The sequence below is a fragment of the Canis aureus genome, chromosome 19 (assembly GCF_053574225.1).
Source record: "Canis aureus isolate CA01 chromosome 19, VMU_Caureus_v.1.0, whole genome shotgun sequence".
Classification (NCBI taxonomy): domain Eukaryota; kingdom Metazoa; phylum Chordata; class Mammalia; order Carnivora; family Canidae; genus Canis; species Canis aureus.
Window position 1 is genome coordinate 9,669,221 of NC_135629.1, and position 15,524 is coordinate 9,684,744.

Here is a 15,524-nt window from a genome sequence, read left to right on the forward strand (position 1 = left end):
GCCTCCCGAGAGCCGCGCCGGTGCCCGAGAGCGCGCGCCTCGGCGCGGGAGCGCGCCCCGGGGAGAACCCGAGCAAGATGGAGGCCGCGCCGAGGCCGCCTCCTGGGCCGCGGCAGCTGCTGCTGCGAGCGCCGAGCCGGGGCGCCTAGGCCGTGCCAGTCCCGGACCCGCTGCTCCGTCCGCGCGCAGGTTGGTCTCCCCGCACCCGACCCCGCGGCCGCAGCCTGCGCGCGGGGCAGCCGCCCCCGCCCCCGCCCCCGCCCCCACCCCCGGCCCTACACCGGCCCTACACCGGCCCGGCCGCTGCCGGCGCTCGGGGGACAGCCCTGCCCGCCGCCCGCCGCCCGCCGCCCGCCGCCCGCCGCCCGCCCCTCGAGGCCCGCGCTGCCGGCCGGCCCCAGCCCTCGTAGCCTTGGCCTGGAAGCCCTCTCTCCTCAGCCCTGGCCCGCCAATCCTGGGCTCCCTGCAGCCCACATCCAGTCCTGCCTTCTGGGGGACCCCCAGACCCGCACCCCGCGTTCAGACCCTGCAGTCCTAGCCTCATCCCGATCCCCCCACTTCGCCCTCCCCGCCCCAGCCCCCATAGCACCTTCCCGGTCCCCCAGTGCCAGACCCTCGTGTGCCCCCCTCCACAGCGCCTTTCTAGACACCCAATCCCAAACCTCCTCTTACTAAACCCTGATACCAGTCCCCAGATTCCCTTCCACGCTCCCTCCGCAGCCCCTCTGCTAACCCCCGGTACCGGTCCTCAGCCTCCCTCCATCCCAGCTCCCCGCGGCTCCTTCCTACTCTCCCGGCCCCAGCCCCCAGGCCCCCTCCCCGTCACCTCCGTGACTACTTCCTAGCCAGCCCCCACTTGCAGCTCCCATATCCACACCCCATCCCCCTCACCCCGCCCCCCAACTTTCGCAGGTCTTTTCCCGAAGCCCCCCCGGAGGTCCGCGCTGCCCCCGGCCCCACCGCCCCAGCACTCAGGACCCCCTGGCTCCTCCGTCCCTCCCCCTCGGTCCCCCCAGCGCCGCCCCCGGCCCCGCCCTCGAGAGTTCTTGGCTCAGGCCGCCTCTCGCGTGCGTCCCCAGCTCCCGCCCGTCAGCCTCGCAGCCCGGCGGTCGGTCGGTCCCGGGCCGGCGGCCCCCGCCAGCCGCCGTCGCCGCCGCCGGCCCCGCCCCCGGGCACCATGCTGCCCTCGCAGGAGGCCTCCAAGCTCTACCACGAGCACTACATGCGGAACTCGCGGGCCATCGGCGTGCTATGGGCCATCTTCACCATCTGCTTCGCCATCATCAACGTGGTGGTCTTCATCCAGCCCTACTGGGTGGGCGACAGCGTGAGCACCCCCAAGCCTGGCTACTTCGGCCTCTTCCACTACTGTGTGGGCAGCGGGCTGGCGGGCCGCGAGCTCACCTGCCGAGGCTCGTTCACCGACTTCAGCACCATCCCGTCCGGCGCCTTCAAGGCAGCCGCCTTCTTCGTGCTGCTCTCCATGGTGCTGATCCTCGGCTGTATCACCTGCTTTGCGCTTTTCTTCTTCTGCAACACGGCCACGGTCTACAAGATCTGCGCCTGGATGCAGCTCTTGGCAGGTAGGGGAGGGGTGGGGTGGCACCCCTAGAACAGGTGCCGAGGACGGGGCTCCTTCCTTCCAGGACCCCTTCTTGGAGGGGTCAGAGAGATTCTACTCCTCTGGCTAAAGACACACCTCCTTGGCTGACCCTCAGAAGCCACTAGGCAGGGGATTTATGAGAGAGACACCTTGGGGCAGGAGGCAGAACCGTAGGACTGGGTCTTTGAGTTTGCGTGCTTGGATATGGGCAGACTGCATTTACGGATGGGTTAGTGTTATGTTAGAGTCTCTGAGGGTCTCTGAGAGTCTCTTCTGGCTGTCCTACAGGAAATAATTATCTGATTGAGGAGCTACTCTAGGAGTGAGCAATTTCTGTTGTATCAAAAAGAGCATGAGATGGGGGAAATCCAGAGATCTGACTTTGACCTTTATCTTGCTGACATTATCAACTTGGGTGTTTCACTTTACTTCCCTGAGGCTAGGCTTCCCCATCTGTAAAACAATGAAGAGGATTCCAAGAGCGAATGAAAGAGTATCTGGTAAACTTTTAAGTTCTGTATTAAGATAAAGGAGCTTAGGAAGATATGCATGTCTAGTAGTGTCTATCCAGTATTTGAAATGCAGGTGGTTGACAGCACTTGGCAACATGGGGGTCTTGACAGGGCAGGTCTCTACCCCCTACCCCCACCCAATGCAGGGAGGGTTCTGGTGCTATGCCTAGTGGTAATAAATCCCTGAGCCCTTTGAAATGTTTAGATAAGGCAGACATCTTGCCCTAAGAACTAGAGAAGGGCCTTTTGGGAAGAAGAACTGCTGAGACAGTATTCCAGGATCCATTAGAGTCCTCACCCCCCACCCATCTTTTGATCGAAGGCAGATTTTGAGGATTCAGCAACTTGGGAATTTGCCTAATTGCAGGTAGGAAAGAGAGTTGGGCTGGAGAAAGTGAGGTCAAGATATAGCAGGAATGGGGGAGGACGGCTGGTATGGTTAGGTAAAGTTTGGAGCGCTCTAGGGATGAGAAAGAGAAGGGAAAATATGATGATCTTTGCAGTAGAGATAGTCTTTCACAATAAGCACCTCAGGGCATTCAACAAGTGTGGGCCTCTTCAAAAGATACTCCCTGCAGGAGGTGTTATATCACTTGCTGATGACTCCACTGCTTAGAACATTGTAGTCTTTGGAGTGTGGGGTGTGTTCTCTTGAACATCATCATTGAGGGGAACCTCCATCTTTTAAAGGAAGAATATGATTTTTGGAAATGACTGGAAGTCACGTAGGGCCAAGTGCAGAAAATACAATAGTGAACAAATTGAGAATTGTCACTTGGGATGAAGCCAAGGTATGAGAGCAAAATCATGAGGCTAGTTTGCTTCCCCAAGAGGACTTTTACAAATACAGGGAGGAATTCCTGCCCCATTGGAAGAATTTCCCAAACTTTCAAAAGGACTACTTTGAAGAAAGCAGTGTTAATTCAGATGAGGACATTTTAATGAGCTTGTTTCAAATCTGCCTCAGTCCATCTACTTAGATATGGGTCTTTTAGGATCTTTAAAATTGAGAAAGGAGAAATTGTAGAGTGTGGGGGTATGTCTCCGTATTTCTCAGTGGTACCCAGAAGGTGATTTTATGTATTTCCATTTTATTCTTCCTCCAAAGGCAAGCTGGAAAGAATGTATACTCATCTGGAATTCTCAATTCCTCACCCTTAATTTGGAGTCTGCATATGGGTTGCTGACCTCTTGGCCTTCCAACTCTCTGTAATTTATGTGGGTTTAGTCTTAGGGATTTGATGAAGTGTCCCAATAACCCCATATAATTACAGAATTTCAGAGATCATAGAGATCAGCTCCTTCAAATCCCACCTTCCCCTCCCCCCACTTTAGAGATAAGAGACTTAGACTAGAGAGAAGGTTTTATCCAAAGTCTCATAGCCAGTAAGGGAGTACTCCTGGTCCAGTGCTCTTTCCCTTGTATTGTTTTCCCACACCTGAGGGCTGAGGAGGCCAGTTAAGAGTTGAACAGTTTATTCCATTCTGCTTAGAGATTTCTGAGTTCTCTGGGTAAGTGACCAATTCACTTTGTTTAATGAAGTGACATCAGGACAGAAGCTAGAGCACTGGACTACGAGTCATGGGACGGGGTCTTGGCCGACTCTGCCTAGGTGATTCACCCTGCAGTATTTTTTTTTAAAGATTTTATTTATTTATTTATTTATTTATTTATTTATTTATTTATTCATTTATTCATTCATTCATTCATTCATTCATCCATCCATCCATCCATTCATTCATTCATGAGAGACATACAGAGAGAGGCAGAGACATAGGCAGAAGGAGAAGCAGGCTCCTCGCCCCGGGAGCCCAATGCGGGACTCATCCCCAGACCAGGATCACTCCGAGCCAAAGGCAGACGCTCAACTGCTAAGCCACCCAGGCGTCCCTACCCTGCAGTATTAAGCAATAGTTTTTAGCTTAACTCTCAGTTTTGTCATCCTTACAGTGGGAGACTAATCAGTTACATAAGTGGATTCAAAGTATCTCTTTCAGCCCTGGGTGTCTCCTAAAACAACTCTACCACCAAGATCTTTCTATTTAGAAAATAAGAAATCAGTCATTCTCAGGGGAGCTGCAGAGCAGCAAAGGGCCTTGTTTATATCAGGTAAGAATTAGAATTCTTGTTTAAGTAAACTTTTATTCAAGTATTTTAGACTCTTCTAAGTGTAGAGCCCTGGACAATTAGGAAATTGGAATTTAGGAAAATTCAGAGATACTTATTCCTCTATTTATTCTTTACTTGTTCTGTGATCATCGCTGTGCTAGGTGCTACAATACTGAGATCATCCTGGTCCCCAAGGATTTAGGTTTATACACTGCGATCGATCCCCACTCTCAGGAAGCTTACCATCTGGTTGAATCTCTATAATGGTCAGCATTCTTTCAATGGCAAGTGAGAGAAATCCAACTTAAAATTGCCTAAATAAATAAAAATAAAATATAATAAAATAGGGATGGTAGGATTTTGGGCTCACATAACTTAAAAGTCAAGAGTATCTTGCTTCAGGGGTGCATGGCTGGCTCAGTCAGTAGAGCATGGGACTCTTGATCTCAGGGTTGTGAATTCAAGCCCCATGTTGGGTATAGAGATTACTTAAAAGTAAAAGCTTATAAAAAGAATATCTTGGGATGTCTGGGTGGCTCAGTGTTTGAGTGTCTGCCTTTGGCTCAGGGCATGATCCCAGGGTTCTGGGATTGAGTCCACATTGGGCTCCTTGCAGGGAGCCTGTTTCTCACTCTGCCTATGTCTCTGCCTCTGTGTCTCTCATGAATAATTTTTTTAAAAAAGGGGGTACTTGCTTCAGGCATGGATGGATCCAAATTCTCAAATAATGCCATTAAGAATATGTCTGTCTCCATTTCTTAGTTCCCCTGTGTCAGCTCATTTTAAAGTCCACTTCTCTCTTAAAGGTGATAAAAATGCTACTAGCAGCTCTGAATTTATGTTGCTTTAGCTTGTCAATGCCTGTGGAAAAAGAACATCTGTTAGTGGTTCCAGCAAAAGATCCAGGACTGATTCTCATTGACCCAGGCTTTGGCCAAGGATTCACCTCTTAGTTAATCAATGTGACTTTGTCCAAGGCTTTAGCCACATTCCTATCCCTGGAGCACCTGGACTGACAGTGGAAAAAGGTCAAGTTCTGAAAAGAGAAATCAGGTATGACCACTGGTAAGACAGGTGCAGACAGAAGCCTCACTCTGGAGGGTCTAGACACTAATATATGCTGGGCTATAAGTGCTGGGGAAACCCAGGGCAATTGAGGAGGCAGCCCCGTAGTTGGGAGGTGAGGCTTGAGTGGGAGGTGAGGATGTGGACAGATTTGAAGTGTGGGAGAGCATTGTGAATGGAGAGGAAGATCATGGGCAGAGACACAGAGGTAAGAAAGCCACATCTGTCTTAAGTGTGACATCCATATAGGGGAGCAGAAGGAAGAGAGGTGAGGAAGGAATGATGGGGCTACAAGTGTGTAAGTCTTTGAATACTGGGTTGGGAATTTGGTCTTTAATCAGCAGGCAGTTCAGAGTTACTACAACTGTTGTTATTATTCAGGAAAAATAATTAACATTTTCTGAGCCTTCTCTCTATGCTTGACCATGTGCTAAACATTGATGTGCATACTATTATTTACTCCTCACAATGATCCTATGGGGTACCTACCATTATTACTCTTTTGTAATAGAAAATTACTCTTTTTCATCTTTTACTCAGATGAAAACACTGAGCTTCAAAGAAGAGTCATTTGTCCAAGGTCATACAGACAGTAAATGGGGGAACTAGCATGGTAACTTGATCTGTCTGACTCAAAAGCCTGGGGATTTATGAAGGATTTATAGAGGAGCATTAGTGATGGGAGCAGTGGCAAGAGGTTTTTGATATAAGACTCAAATGTTAAGTAGAGAGGTAGAAAACCCAGGTTGCTCTTCATGGAGTTAGGGGTCAGCTTCTCCAGGTATCTCTGCTATCTGGTCTTGCCCACTTAGTGAGAACACACAAGGTGTCAGCTTTGAGGCTAGACATTTTCATATTCTTTACAGCATTTCATGTTCATCTTGTTAAAGTGACTTGCCCAAGGGTCACACACCTAGTGAAAAGTGAAGCTGCAACTTAACACAAGTCTAAATGGACCTAGCACCTGCTTCCCCCCCCCCTTTTTAAAGATTATTTGTTTATTTATTTATTCATGAGAGACACACACAGAGAGAGGCAGAGACACAGGCAGAGGGAGAAGTAATCTCCATGCAGGGAGCTCGACGTGGGACTTGATCCTGGGACCCTGGGATCACGCCCTGGGCTGAAGGCAGGTGCTCAACCACTGAGCCACCCAGGCATCCCTAGTACCTGCTTTTAAAACCAAACTAGAACTGGGGAGAGGAATACACAGATCACAAGGTACAACCGTCCACTCTTCATACTCAGTGTTTACCTGTGGGCTGGGTGAGGTTAGCCAAGGAGAGGTTGCTGGCTCGAGAAGAGACTTGGGCTGGAAGCCTGGTTGAGAGTCCGAGGGGTAGTGTGGAGTAGTGGTTTAAGAGCAGAGGACTTAGGGCAGCCCCGGTAGCCCAGCGGTTTAGCGCCCTCTTCAGCCCCAGGTGTGATCCTGGTGACCCGGGATCAAGTCCCACATCGGGCTCCCTGCATGGAGCCTGCTTCTCTCTCTCTCTCTCTCTCTCTCTCTCTCTCTCTCTCTGTCATGAATAAAGAAATAAAATCTTAAAAAAAAAAAAAAGAGCAGAGGACTTAGAATTCTCTCTGCTCCTTCCCACCTGTGTGGCCTTGGATAAGTGGGTTTTCCTCTCTACATCTCAGTTTCTTTATTGTAAAAGGGAGATTATGATGATTATTACTAAAGATTTTGTTTTTAAGTAGCCTCTACACCCCACGTGGGGCTCAAACTCACAACCAACTCTGAAAACAAGAGTCACATGCTCCACTGACTGAGCCAGCCAGGAGCCCTGGGGGAGATTATTGTACTTACCTCAGAGGTGGTAGAAAGAAATCAACAAAATGATGGATGTAAAGCCCTGAGTGTGGTTCCCAGTGTACAGTAGGCATTCAGTAAATGGTCACATCATTCCTGTGACGTAGTCTAAGTGAAGAGCAGCTTGTGAGGAACTCCTGTTGCTCAGGTGGAAGAGGTCAGGCTTGCTGGGATGGTCAAAGGCCTTAAAAAGTCATAAACTGGGCAGCCCAGGTGGCTCAGTGGTTTAGTGCCGCCTGCAGCCCAGGGTGTGATCCTGGAGACTGGGGATCGAGTCCCGCATCGGGCTCCCTACATGGAGCCTGCTTCTCCCTCTGCCTGTGTCTCTGCCTCTCTCTCTCTCTGTCTCTCATGAATAAATAAATAAAATCTTAAAAAAAAAAGTCATAAACTGTCAGCTGAAAAGAGTCTTGCCAATTAGCTGGCTCAACTGCCTCATTTTACAGGTGAAAAAAACCTAGTCCCAGCAAGAAGAGTCAAAAGTTCATATCACAAAGTGAGGCTCTTTGACCCACAGAAGGGAGATGATTCTGACTGTGCTTCCTTCAGTACTGAGTGCCTACTGTGCTTTAGGCCCTGCTTGGATGCTGGAGTCACAGCAGGGAATAGGACGTGGAAGGTAGCGTGAGAGACCGAAGCTGGGGATGGTGGCAGGGGGCTGAGATCCCAAGGTGAGGCGAGTACCTTCCAGCCTTCCAGATGTGTGCTTGATCAGCAGGGGTCTCTGGGCTGGGAGCAGCAGTGTCACTGCAGCTTAAAGCATTTATCCACATTCCTCCCTATTTCTTTGGGAGTTTGTTTCAGATTTGGCTTGGGAGTTTATTTATCCAGTAACATTTCTGTATGTACATGACCTGCTGAGAGCACTGGGGGGAGGGGGGACTTCTTTCTTTGCCTGCTCCATTGTCTTCCTTCCTCCCCTGACTGTCCCTTCTTTCCTTTTTTCCATCCTCCCTCCCTACACCCTTCCTTTCTCACATCGGTCCTTTACTGACAGCCTCCTCTGTGTGTCAGGCACTGTGCTGGGCTCTGGGAATCTAGAGTAAGAGTCCTCACTGCCATACAGCTCAAAGGGCAATAGGAGAGGCAGGAGAGAAAAGATCATCACTTTTCTGTGCATGACACGTGAAATGACTGAATCAAGCACAGGGTATTCTGGGGGCACAAGAGGGACATCTGACACAGTTAAGGATAGCCAGGGAAGTCTTCCAAAAAGTTCCAGCATTTGAACTGAGTCTGAGAGGATGGGCCGGAAAGAGAAGCGCAGCCAGGCAGAAGAGACAGTATGATCCCAGGCATGAAGTCAGGAAATAGCCTGGTGTGTTTTGGGGACTACCAGCAATTAGGGCAGGGAGTGGTGAGTTTTCAGAATGGGAAGCTAGATTGTGGAGGCTTCCCAGCCACCATCCGGAGTTTACGGACTTTTATCTATCAGCCTATATTTGTTGAAGGGTTTCTTTGGAAAATAACTAATACATGTACGTGATACAAAATTCAAAAGGGGAAAAAAGGTATATAATCAGCCATCACCAGTCTTCCTGCCTGTCCCCATTCCCCAAAGATCCTCCCAGAGTTCTCTGGGGCAACCACTGTCACCAGTATCTTGAGTATCTTTTTCAAGAAATCTCATAAATATACAAACAAATGCAAACTTTTTTTTTTTTTTACTTAAATGGTATATTAGTTATCTATACCTGTGTACCAAATTACCCCAGAGCTTTGTGTCTTAAAGCAACAGGCATTTATTTTTTCCATTTCTGTGAGTCACAGGAATTTGGGAGCAGCATAGACAGGCAGTTCTGGTTCAGGGTTGCTCCTGAAGTTACAACCAAGACCACAGCGAGGGCTGTGGTAATCTAAGGCGGCGTGGGGCTGAAGGCCCACTTCTAAGCACTCTCATGCGTTTGCAGGAGACCTCGGAATGAATGATCCTAGAAAGAGAGAGAAAGGAAGAAGCTACATTGCCCACTGTCCTTTTTTCTTTTTTCTTCTCTTCTTTTCTTTTTTGGTAATGGTTTTATTGTGACATAACTCATATACCATGCCATCCATATGAAGTGTATATTCATAGAGTTGTACAACCATTACCACAGTTGACTGTAGGATATTTTCATCATCTCCAGAAGCCTTATACTCTTTAGGTCTCATCCCACAAAGCTCCCCCACCCAACCAACCCAGCTTCTAAGCAACCACTAATTTACTTAATGTCTATTTTAGCCCATTCTGGACATTTCATATAAATGAAATCATACAGGGGCATCTGGCTTGCCTAGTTTGTGGAGCATGCAACTCTTGATCTTGGGGTTGTGGTTTCGAGCTCCATGCTGGGTGTAGAGATTACTTAAAAATGAAATCTTAAAAAAATAAACAAATGAAATCATACAATATGCAGTCTTTGCAACTCCTTTCACTTAGCATAATGTTTTCAAGGTTCATTTGTGTCATAGCATGTGTCAGTAGTTCATTCCTTTTTATGGCCATTTATGGCCATGATGTTGTGTTGTATGGAGAAGACCACATTTTGTTTATTCATTCATCAGTTGATGGACATTTGGGTTGTTTCAATTTTTGGCCATTATGAATAGTGCTGCTATGAACATTTTTTTTTCATTGGAGTTCAATTTGCCAACATATAGCATAACACCCAGTGCTCATCCCGTCAAGTGCCCCCCTCAGTGCCTGTCACCCAGTCACCCCAACCCCCTGCCCACCTTCCTTTCTACCACCCCTTGTTCGTCTCCCAGAGTTAGAAGTCTCTCAGGCTCTGTCACCCTCACTGATATTTCCTACTCATTTTCTCTCCTTTTCCCTTTATTCCCTTTTACTATTTTTTATATTTCCCAAATGAATGAGACGATATAATGTTTGTTCTTCTCCGATTGACTTATTTCACTCAGCATAATACCGTCCATTTCCATCCACATCAAAGCAAATGGTGGGTATTTGTCGTTTCTAATGGCTAATATTCCATTGTATACGTAAACCACAGCTTCTTTATCCATTCATCTTTCGATGGGCACCGAGGCTCCTTCCACAGTTTGGCTATAGTGGACATTGCTGCTATAAACATTGGGGTGCAGGTGTTCCGGCGTTTCATTGCATCTGTATCTTTGAGGTAAATCCCCAGCAGTGCAATTGCTGGGTCGTAGGGCAGGTCTATTTTTAACTCTTTGAGGAATCTCCAGCTATGAACATTTGTGTACAAGTTTTTGCATGGATGTACATTGTCATTTCTCTTGGAAGGAGTGGGATTGGTGGCTCAAATGGCAACTCTGTATTTAACATTTTGAGAAACTACCAGGTTGTTTTCCAAAGTGGCAGCACTACTGTACATTCCCAATAGCAGTATATGAGGGTTCCTATTCATATTCTCATCAACACTTGTTGTTATCTGACTTTTTAAATAATAGGCATCCTACTGGGTGTGAACTGGTATCTTGTGGTTTTGATTTGTGTTTCCCTAATGATTCATGGTGTTGAGAGTCTTTTCCTGTGCTTATCGGCCATTTGTATACCTTCTTGGGAGATATTATCTATTAAGATCCTTTGCCTATTTTTTAATTGGGTTATTTTTCTTTTTATTATTGAGTTGTAAGAGTTCTTTGTATACTTTAGACACAAGTCCCTTATATATATGATTTGCAGATATTTTTTTCCATTCTGTGGCTGTCTTTTGTTTCTCTTGATAGTTTTCTTTGAAACACAGAAGTTTTTAATTTATACAAAATCCAGTTTATCTTTTTTTCTTGTGTTGCTTGTGCTTCTGGTGTCATATCTAAGAATCCTTTGCAAATCCAAGGGCACAAAAATATTTTTAAGATTTTATTTATTTATTTATTATTTTTTAAAGATTTTATTTATTTATTATTTTTTAAGATTTTATTTATTAAAAATTTTTTAAAAAAAGATTTTATTTATTTATTCATGAGAGACACAGAGAGAGAGGCAGAGACACAGGCAGAGGGAGAAGCAGGCAGAGAGCCTGACATGGGACTCGATCCCTGGTCTCCAGGATCAGGCCCTGGGCTGAAGAAAGTGCTAAACTGCTGAGCCACCCAGGCTGCCCAAAATTTTATTTATTTGTGAAAGAGCATGCAAGAGAGAGCATGAGTGGGGGTGGGGGCAGAGGAAGAAGGAAAAACAGACTCCCCATTGAGTGCAGAGCCCAACACACTGCTCCATCTTAGGACCCTGAGATCATGATCTAAGCTGAAGGCAGACACTTAACTGACTGAGCCACCCAGGTGCCCCTAAGGGCACAAGAAATTTACCTCTGTTTTTACCAAGGAGTTTATAGTTTTGGCTTCTTACATTTAGGTGTCTGATCATCTGAGTTAATATTTGTATATTTGGAGTAAGGTAAAGGTCCAACTTCATTCTTTTGCATACAGCTATCCAGTTGTCCCAGCACCATTTATTTAAAAGATGATTCTTTTTCAATTGAATGGTCTTGGCACCCTTGTCAAAAATCAATTAACCATAGATATCTGGGTTAATTTCTGGACTCCCTAATCCATTCCACTAGATCAGTGGAATAGATCTGTGTCTGTCCTTATGCAAGTACCAGACTGTCCTGATGACTGCTGTTTTGTAGTGAGTTTTCAAATTGAGAAGTATGAGTCCTCCAACTGTATTCCTTTTAGAAGATTGTTTTGGCCATCACGCTGCCTTTTATGCTCTAATCTAGATATCACATACTATCACTCTCTTGTTAGGGTTATCCTATTTTAGTGTATAATGAACTACTTTTTCTTAAGAGCTGCATAATAGGGATGCCTGAGCGGCTCAGCGGTTGAGCATCTGCCTTTGGCTCAAGGCATGATCCCAGGGTTCCAAGATCGAGTCCCACGTTGAGCTCCCTGCAGGGAGCTTGCTTCTCCCTCTGCCTGTGTCTCTGCTTCTCTCTCTGTCTCTCATGAGTAAATAAATAAAAAAAACTAAAAAAAAAAAAAAGCCGCATAATATACTTTTGCATAGATGTGTCATCCTTTATTTTATCAATAGTTATGTTTATAATATTTTACTATAACAATATTTCAGTGGATAATGTTGTATATAAATAATTTGACACATATGTGAGTATAAGGATAAAAAAGACCTAGAGCAGCATTGCTAGATTAAATGGTCTGTATATTTACAATTTTGACAGATCCAGCCATAGTCCCCTCTATAGACATTGTACAGAGTTAACTCCTAGCAGCAATGTATAAAAGGACCTGTTACCCCACTTCCTTTTCTTTTATTTTTTTAAAATTTTTATTTATTTATGATAGTCACACAGAGAGAGAGAGAGAGGCAGAGACATAGGCAGAGGGAGAAGCAGACTCCATGCACCGGGAGCCCGACGTGGGATTCGATCCCCGGGTCTCCAGGATCGCGCCCTGGGCCAAAGGCAGGTGCCAAACCGCTGCGCCACCCAGGGATCCCCCCACTTCCTTTTCAACTGAGTATGTTATCAAATATTTTTGCCAACCTGATGGGTAAAAAATACTCTCTTATAGTAATAATTTGCCTTTTCCTAATTATGAGGGAAGTCAAGCACCTTTTATTTTATTTTTTTAAGATTTTTTATTTATGTATTCATGAGAGACACAGAGGGAGAAGCAGGCTCCATGCAGGGAGCCCGATGCAGGACTCTATCTTGGGACGCTGGGATCACACACTGAGCCAAAGGCAGATGCTCAACCTGCTGAGCCACCCAGGTGTCCCAGTCAGGCACCTTTTATATATATCTTTTCTTTAAACTGTCAGTTCATATATATGTAATAATATATATATATATATATATATATTTTTTTTTTTTTTTTTTTAATCAAGTTAATGGTGTTTTCCCTCTTTGATACGTAAGAACTTTTTGTGGGGCACCTGGCTGGCTCAGTCAGTAGAACATGCAACTCTTGATCTCAGGGTTGTAAGTTCAAGCCCCACACTGGGTATAGAGCTTACTTAAAAATAAAATCTTTAAAACAAAAAAGAACTTTTTGTATATTAAGAAAGTTAGCTCTTTTTCTGTGATACAAGTTACAAATATTCCCAGTTGATCTTTTGACTTTGTCTTTGGATGTTTTCCCCATAGTGAAATTTGTTTTTTCTCATAATCAAATTGTCAGTTCCATCCTGGGTTTTGTGTGATACCTAGAACAGACTTGAAATGTTAAGCAGTGGGAGACATATCACATCCAGCTGTCAATGGGGAGGACGGGTTGGAAGAGTTGGAGGAGTCAAGAGGACAGGAGCTGAACTATTCTTATTCAGAAAGCCTCTCATTTTTGTCTTTTTCTTTTCATTCCCAGTTTGTTATCATTACCAACCTTACTTTAATCCCAGAAAAGTTTAATGGTATAATGAGAGCCCTGGACCAGGAGTCTGTGCCTGGCACATAGTAGGTGTTTAATAAGTGTCTGTTGAATGAGTGAATGGTGACATCTGATTTAAGTTCTAGCTCAACCATCCACTCCTTTGGAGGCAGCATATTCAGTGGTCAGACAACCTGAATTTGAATGCTAAGTGTGGCATTATCAACTGTCTTTAAGAAGGTTACACAATTTCTGAGTCTCAGTTTTCTCATCTATAAAATAAGGTAACAGAGAGAGAGCACAAGAGGGAGGGATAGAGGGAGAGGGAGAGAGAATCTCAAGCAGACTCCACGCCCAGTGTTGTGCCCCATGCAAGGCTGGATCTCATGACCCTGAATTCAGGACCTGAGCCAAAATCAAGAGTCCGATGTTTAACCGACTGAGCCACTTGGGTGCCACTTGGGTATTTGCTTTTAGGCTTAAGAGTTACCAGGGCCTAGAAGTTGGACTTAGAAAGATGAATAGAGTGGCTGCTGCAGGGGTGGACTGAATGGAGGCTTGGTGGGAGGCTAGGAGCCCATTGTCCTGTTAAGAGGTACAGAGAGAGGAGGGGGGAAGAGGGGAGACCTGTAAGGAGACTAGGGGCTCTCTGGGGTGAGGACCAGGTAGGTGTTACAGATGACTCCAGGTTTCCTCCTTGGATGTTTGGGTCTCTGGACTGACATTCCCATACATGCAGGGGAAGGTCAGGTCAGTTTGGGAAACACTGAGTTGGCAGGCCCTCTGGGATGTGCAAGAGGAGAGGTCTGGCAAGCAATTGGCTATTCGGGCTGGAAGCTTAGGGAAGAGGTCTCAGCTGGAGACAGAGATGTGAGGCATCATCGAATGAGTCTGAGGGTGGGTGAAATTGCCCCGTGGAGAATGTGTGCTGGGAGAAGGGGAGAGACTTAGAAACACCGACCTTTAATAGGCAGGTGGAGGAGGAACCAGAAAAGGAGCCAGAGCAGCTGCTCAGATTAGCAGCTGAGAAACCAAGAAGGATGGCCTTGAAAGGACACCTGCCTAGAAGAGCCAGAGGGGGCCCAGAAGGGATAGAACCCTCTGGAAGGGCCTGGTCCGAGCTGGAGGGACGGGATAGGCTGCAGGGAGAGCCATGGGAGAATCAGGAACCAGGAACTGGGGACTGAATTCCCCCCCAGAAGAGAGAGCAGTCAGTACAAAGGCCTCCAGGTGGAGCTGAACTTAACATGTTTTCAGGGACAGAAAGGAGGCCAATGTGGCCCCCGTGTAGGGAGTGGAAGCCTAATGGCTGGAGGGGAAGGTGGGCAGCCTGTGTCAGCACTTTATTCTGAGTGTATGGGGTGAGCTTTTGGAGGGTGCTAAGCAGGGGAGTGGTACCATCCATTTCCATGGATACTGAGCAGAGAACAGCTGATGATGGGATAAGTGTGGGAGCTGAGAACTAGTTAAGAGGCCACGGTGGTCGTCCAGGAGGGAGATCATGGCGGCTTGGACAGATGGGTGCAGTGGAGATGGGGAGGGGAGGTCAGATAGATTCTGAATATTTTTGGAGGTTGAGCCAGTAGACCTTGGGAATGGATTGGATTGGTGAGGGGAAGGGGGGGTCAGGGTGCCTCCGAGTATCTGGGTGCTAGATGGGGGGGTGGTGGTAAGCCCAGGCACAGGGGTCCTGACCCCCAGCATCCCAGGCTGACAGGCACTCAGGTTGGGCCTGGATCTATAAATCCAGTGATTGTGGGTGACTGTTAGGAGATGCTCAGTCTCCCTTGTAATAGAAGCACCTGCCCTGGGGAGCAGAGCCAGTGCTCAGACTTAGTAGCAAGGGGCCTATAGACACCCTCCTTCCCTTAGGGGTGCTCATTCTGTTGGAGGTTTTCCCTAGTGCTCCGAGTGCACAGGGTGATGGGGAAGCAGTCCCTTGGAAAGCTGTGGTCTCAGTGTAGACACAGACTCTTCACTGGGCTCCTCTCAGCCCCATATGCAACCTGATCCTTTCCTTACCCCCAGGGAGGGGACCCCCCCACACACACCAGGGACACAGGCAGCTGGCCATATGTTCTGTGCTGGATTGGTTCTCTGTGTACCTCCCCTTTTCCAAGAGCTGTA

At 47.0% G+C, this 15,524-nt stretch overlaps 1 protein-coding gene across 2 annotated transcripts in view; it reads left to right on the forward strand.

Moving 5' to 3' along the window:
* Nucleotides 1-45: 45 nt before the first annotated feature.
* The window catches only part of LHFPL4 (LHFPL tetraspan subfamily member 4), a 33,358-nt gene continuing 17,879 nt past the window's right edge, over nt 46-15,524 (forward strand). The window contains exons 1-2 of one of the 2 annotated variants that reach the window (XM_077857967.1): nt 46-189; nt 1,080-1,583. In XM_077857967.1, the coding sequence (XP_077714093.1) occupies nt 1,178-1,583 (406 nt within the window). In that variant the 5' untranslated portion in view covers nt 46-189; nt 1,080-1,177. Of the gene's footprint in view, nt 190-963; nt 1,584-15,524 lie in introns of those variants that run through there. The other variant, XM_077857968.1, reaches the window with a different exon arrangement.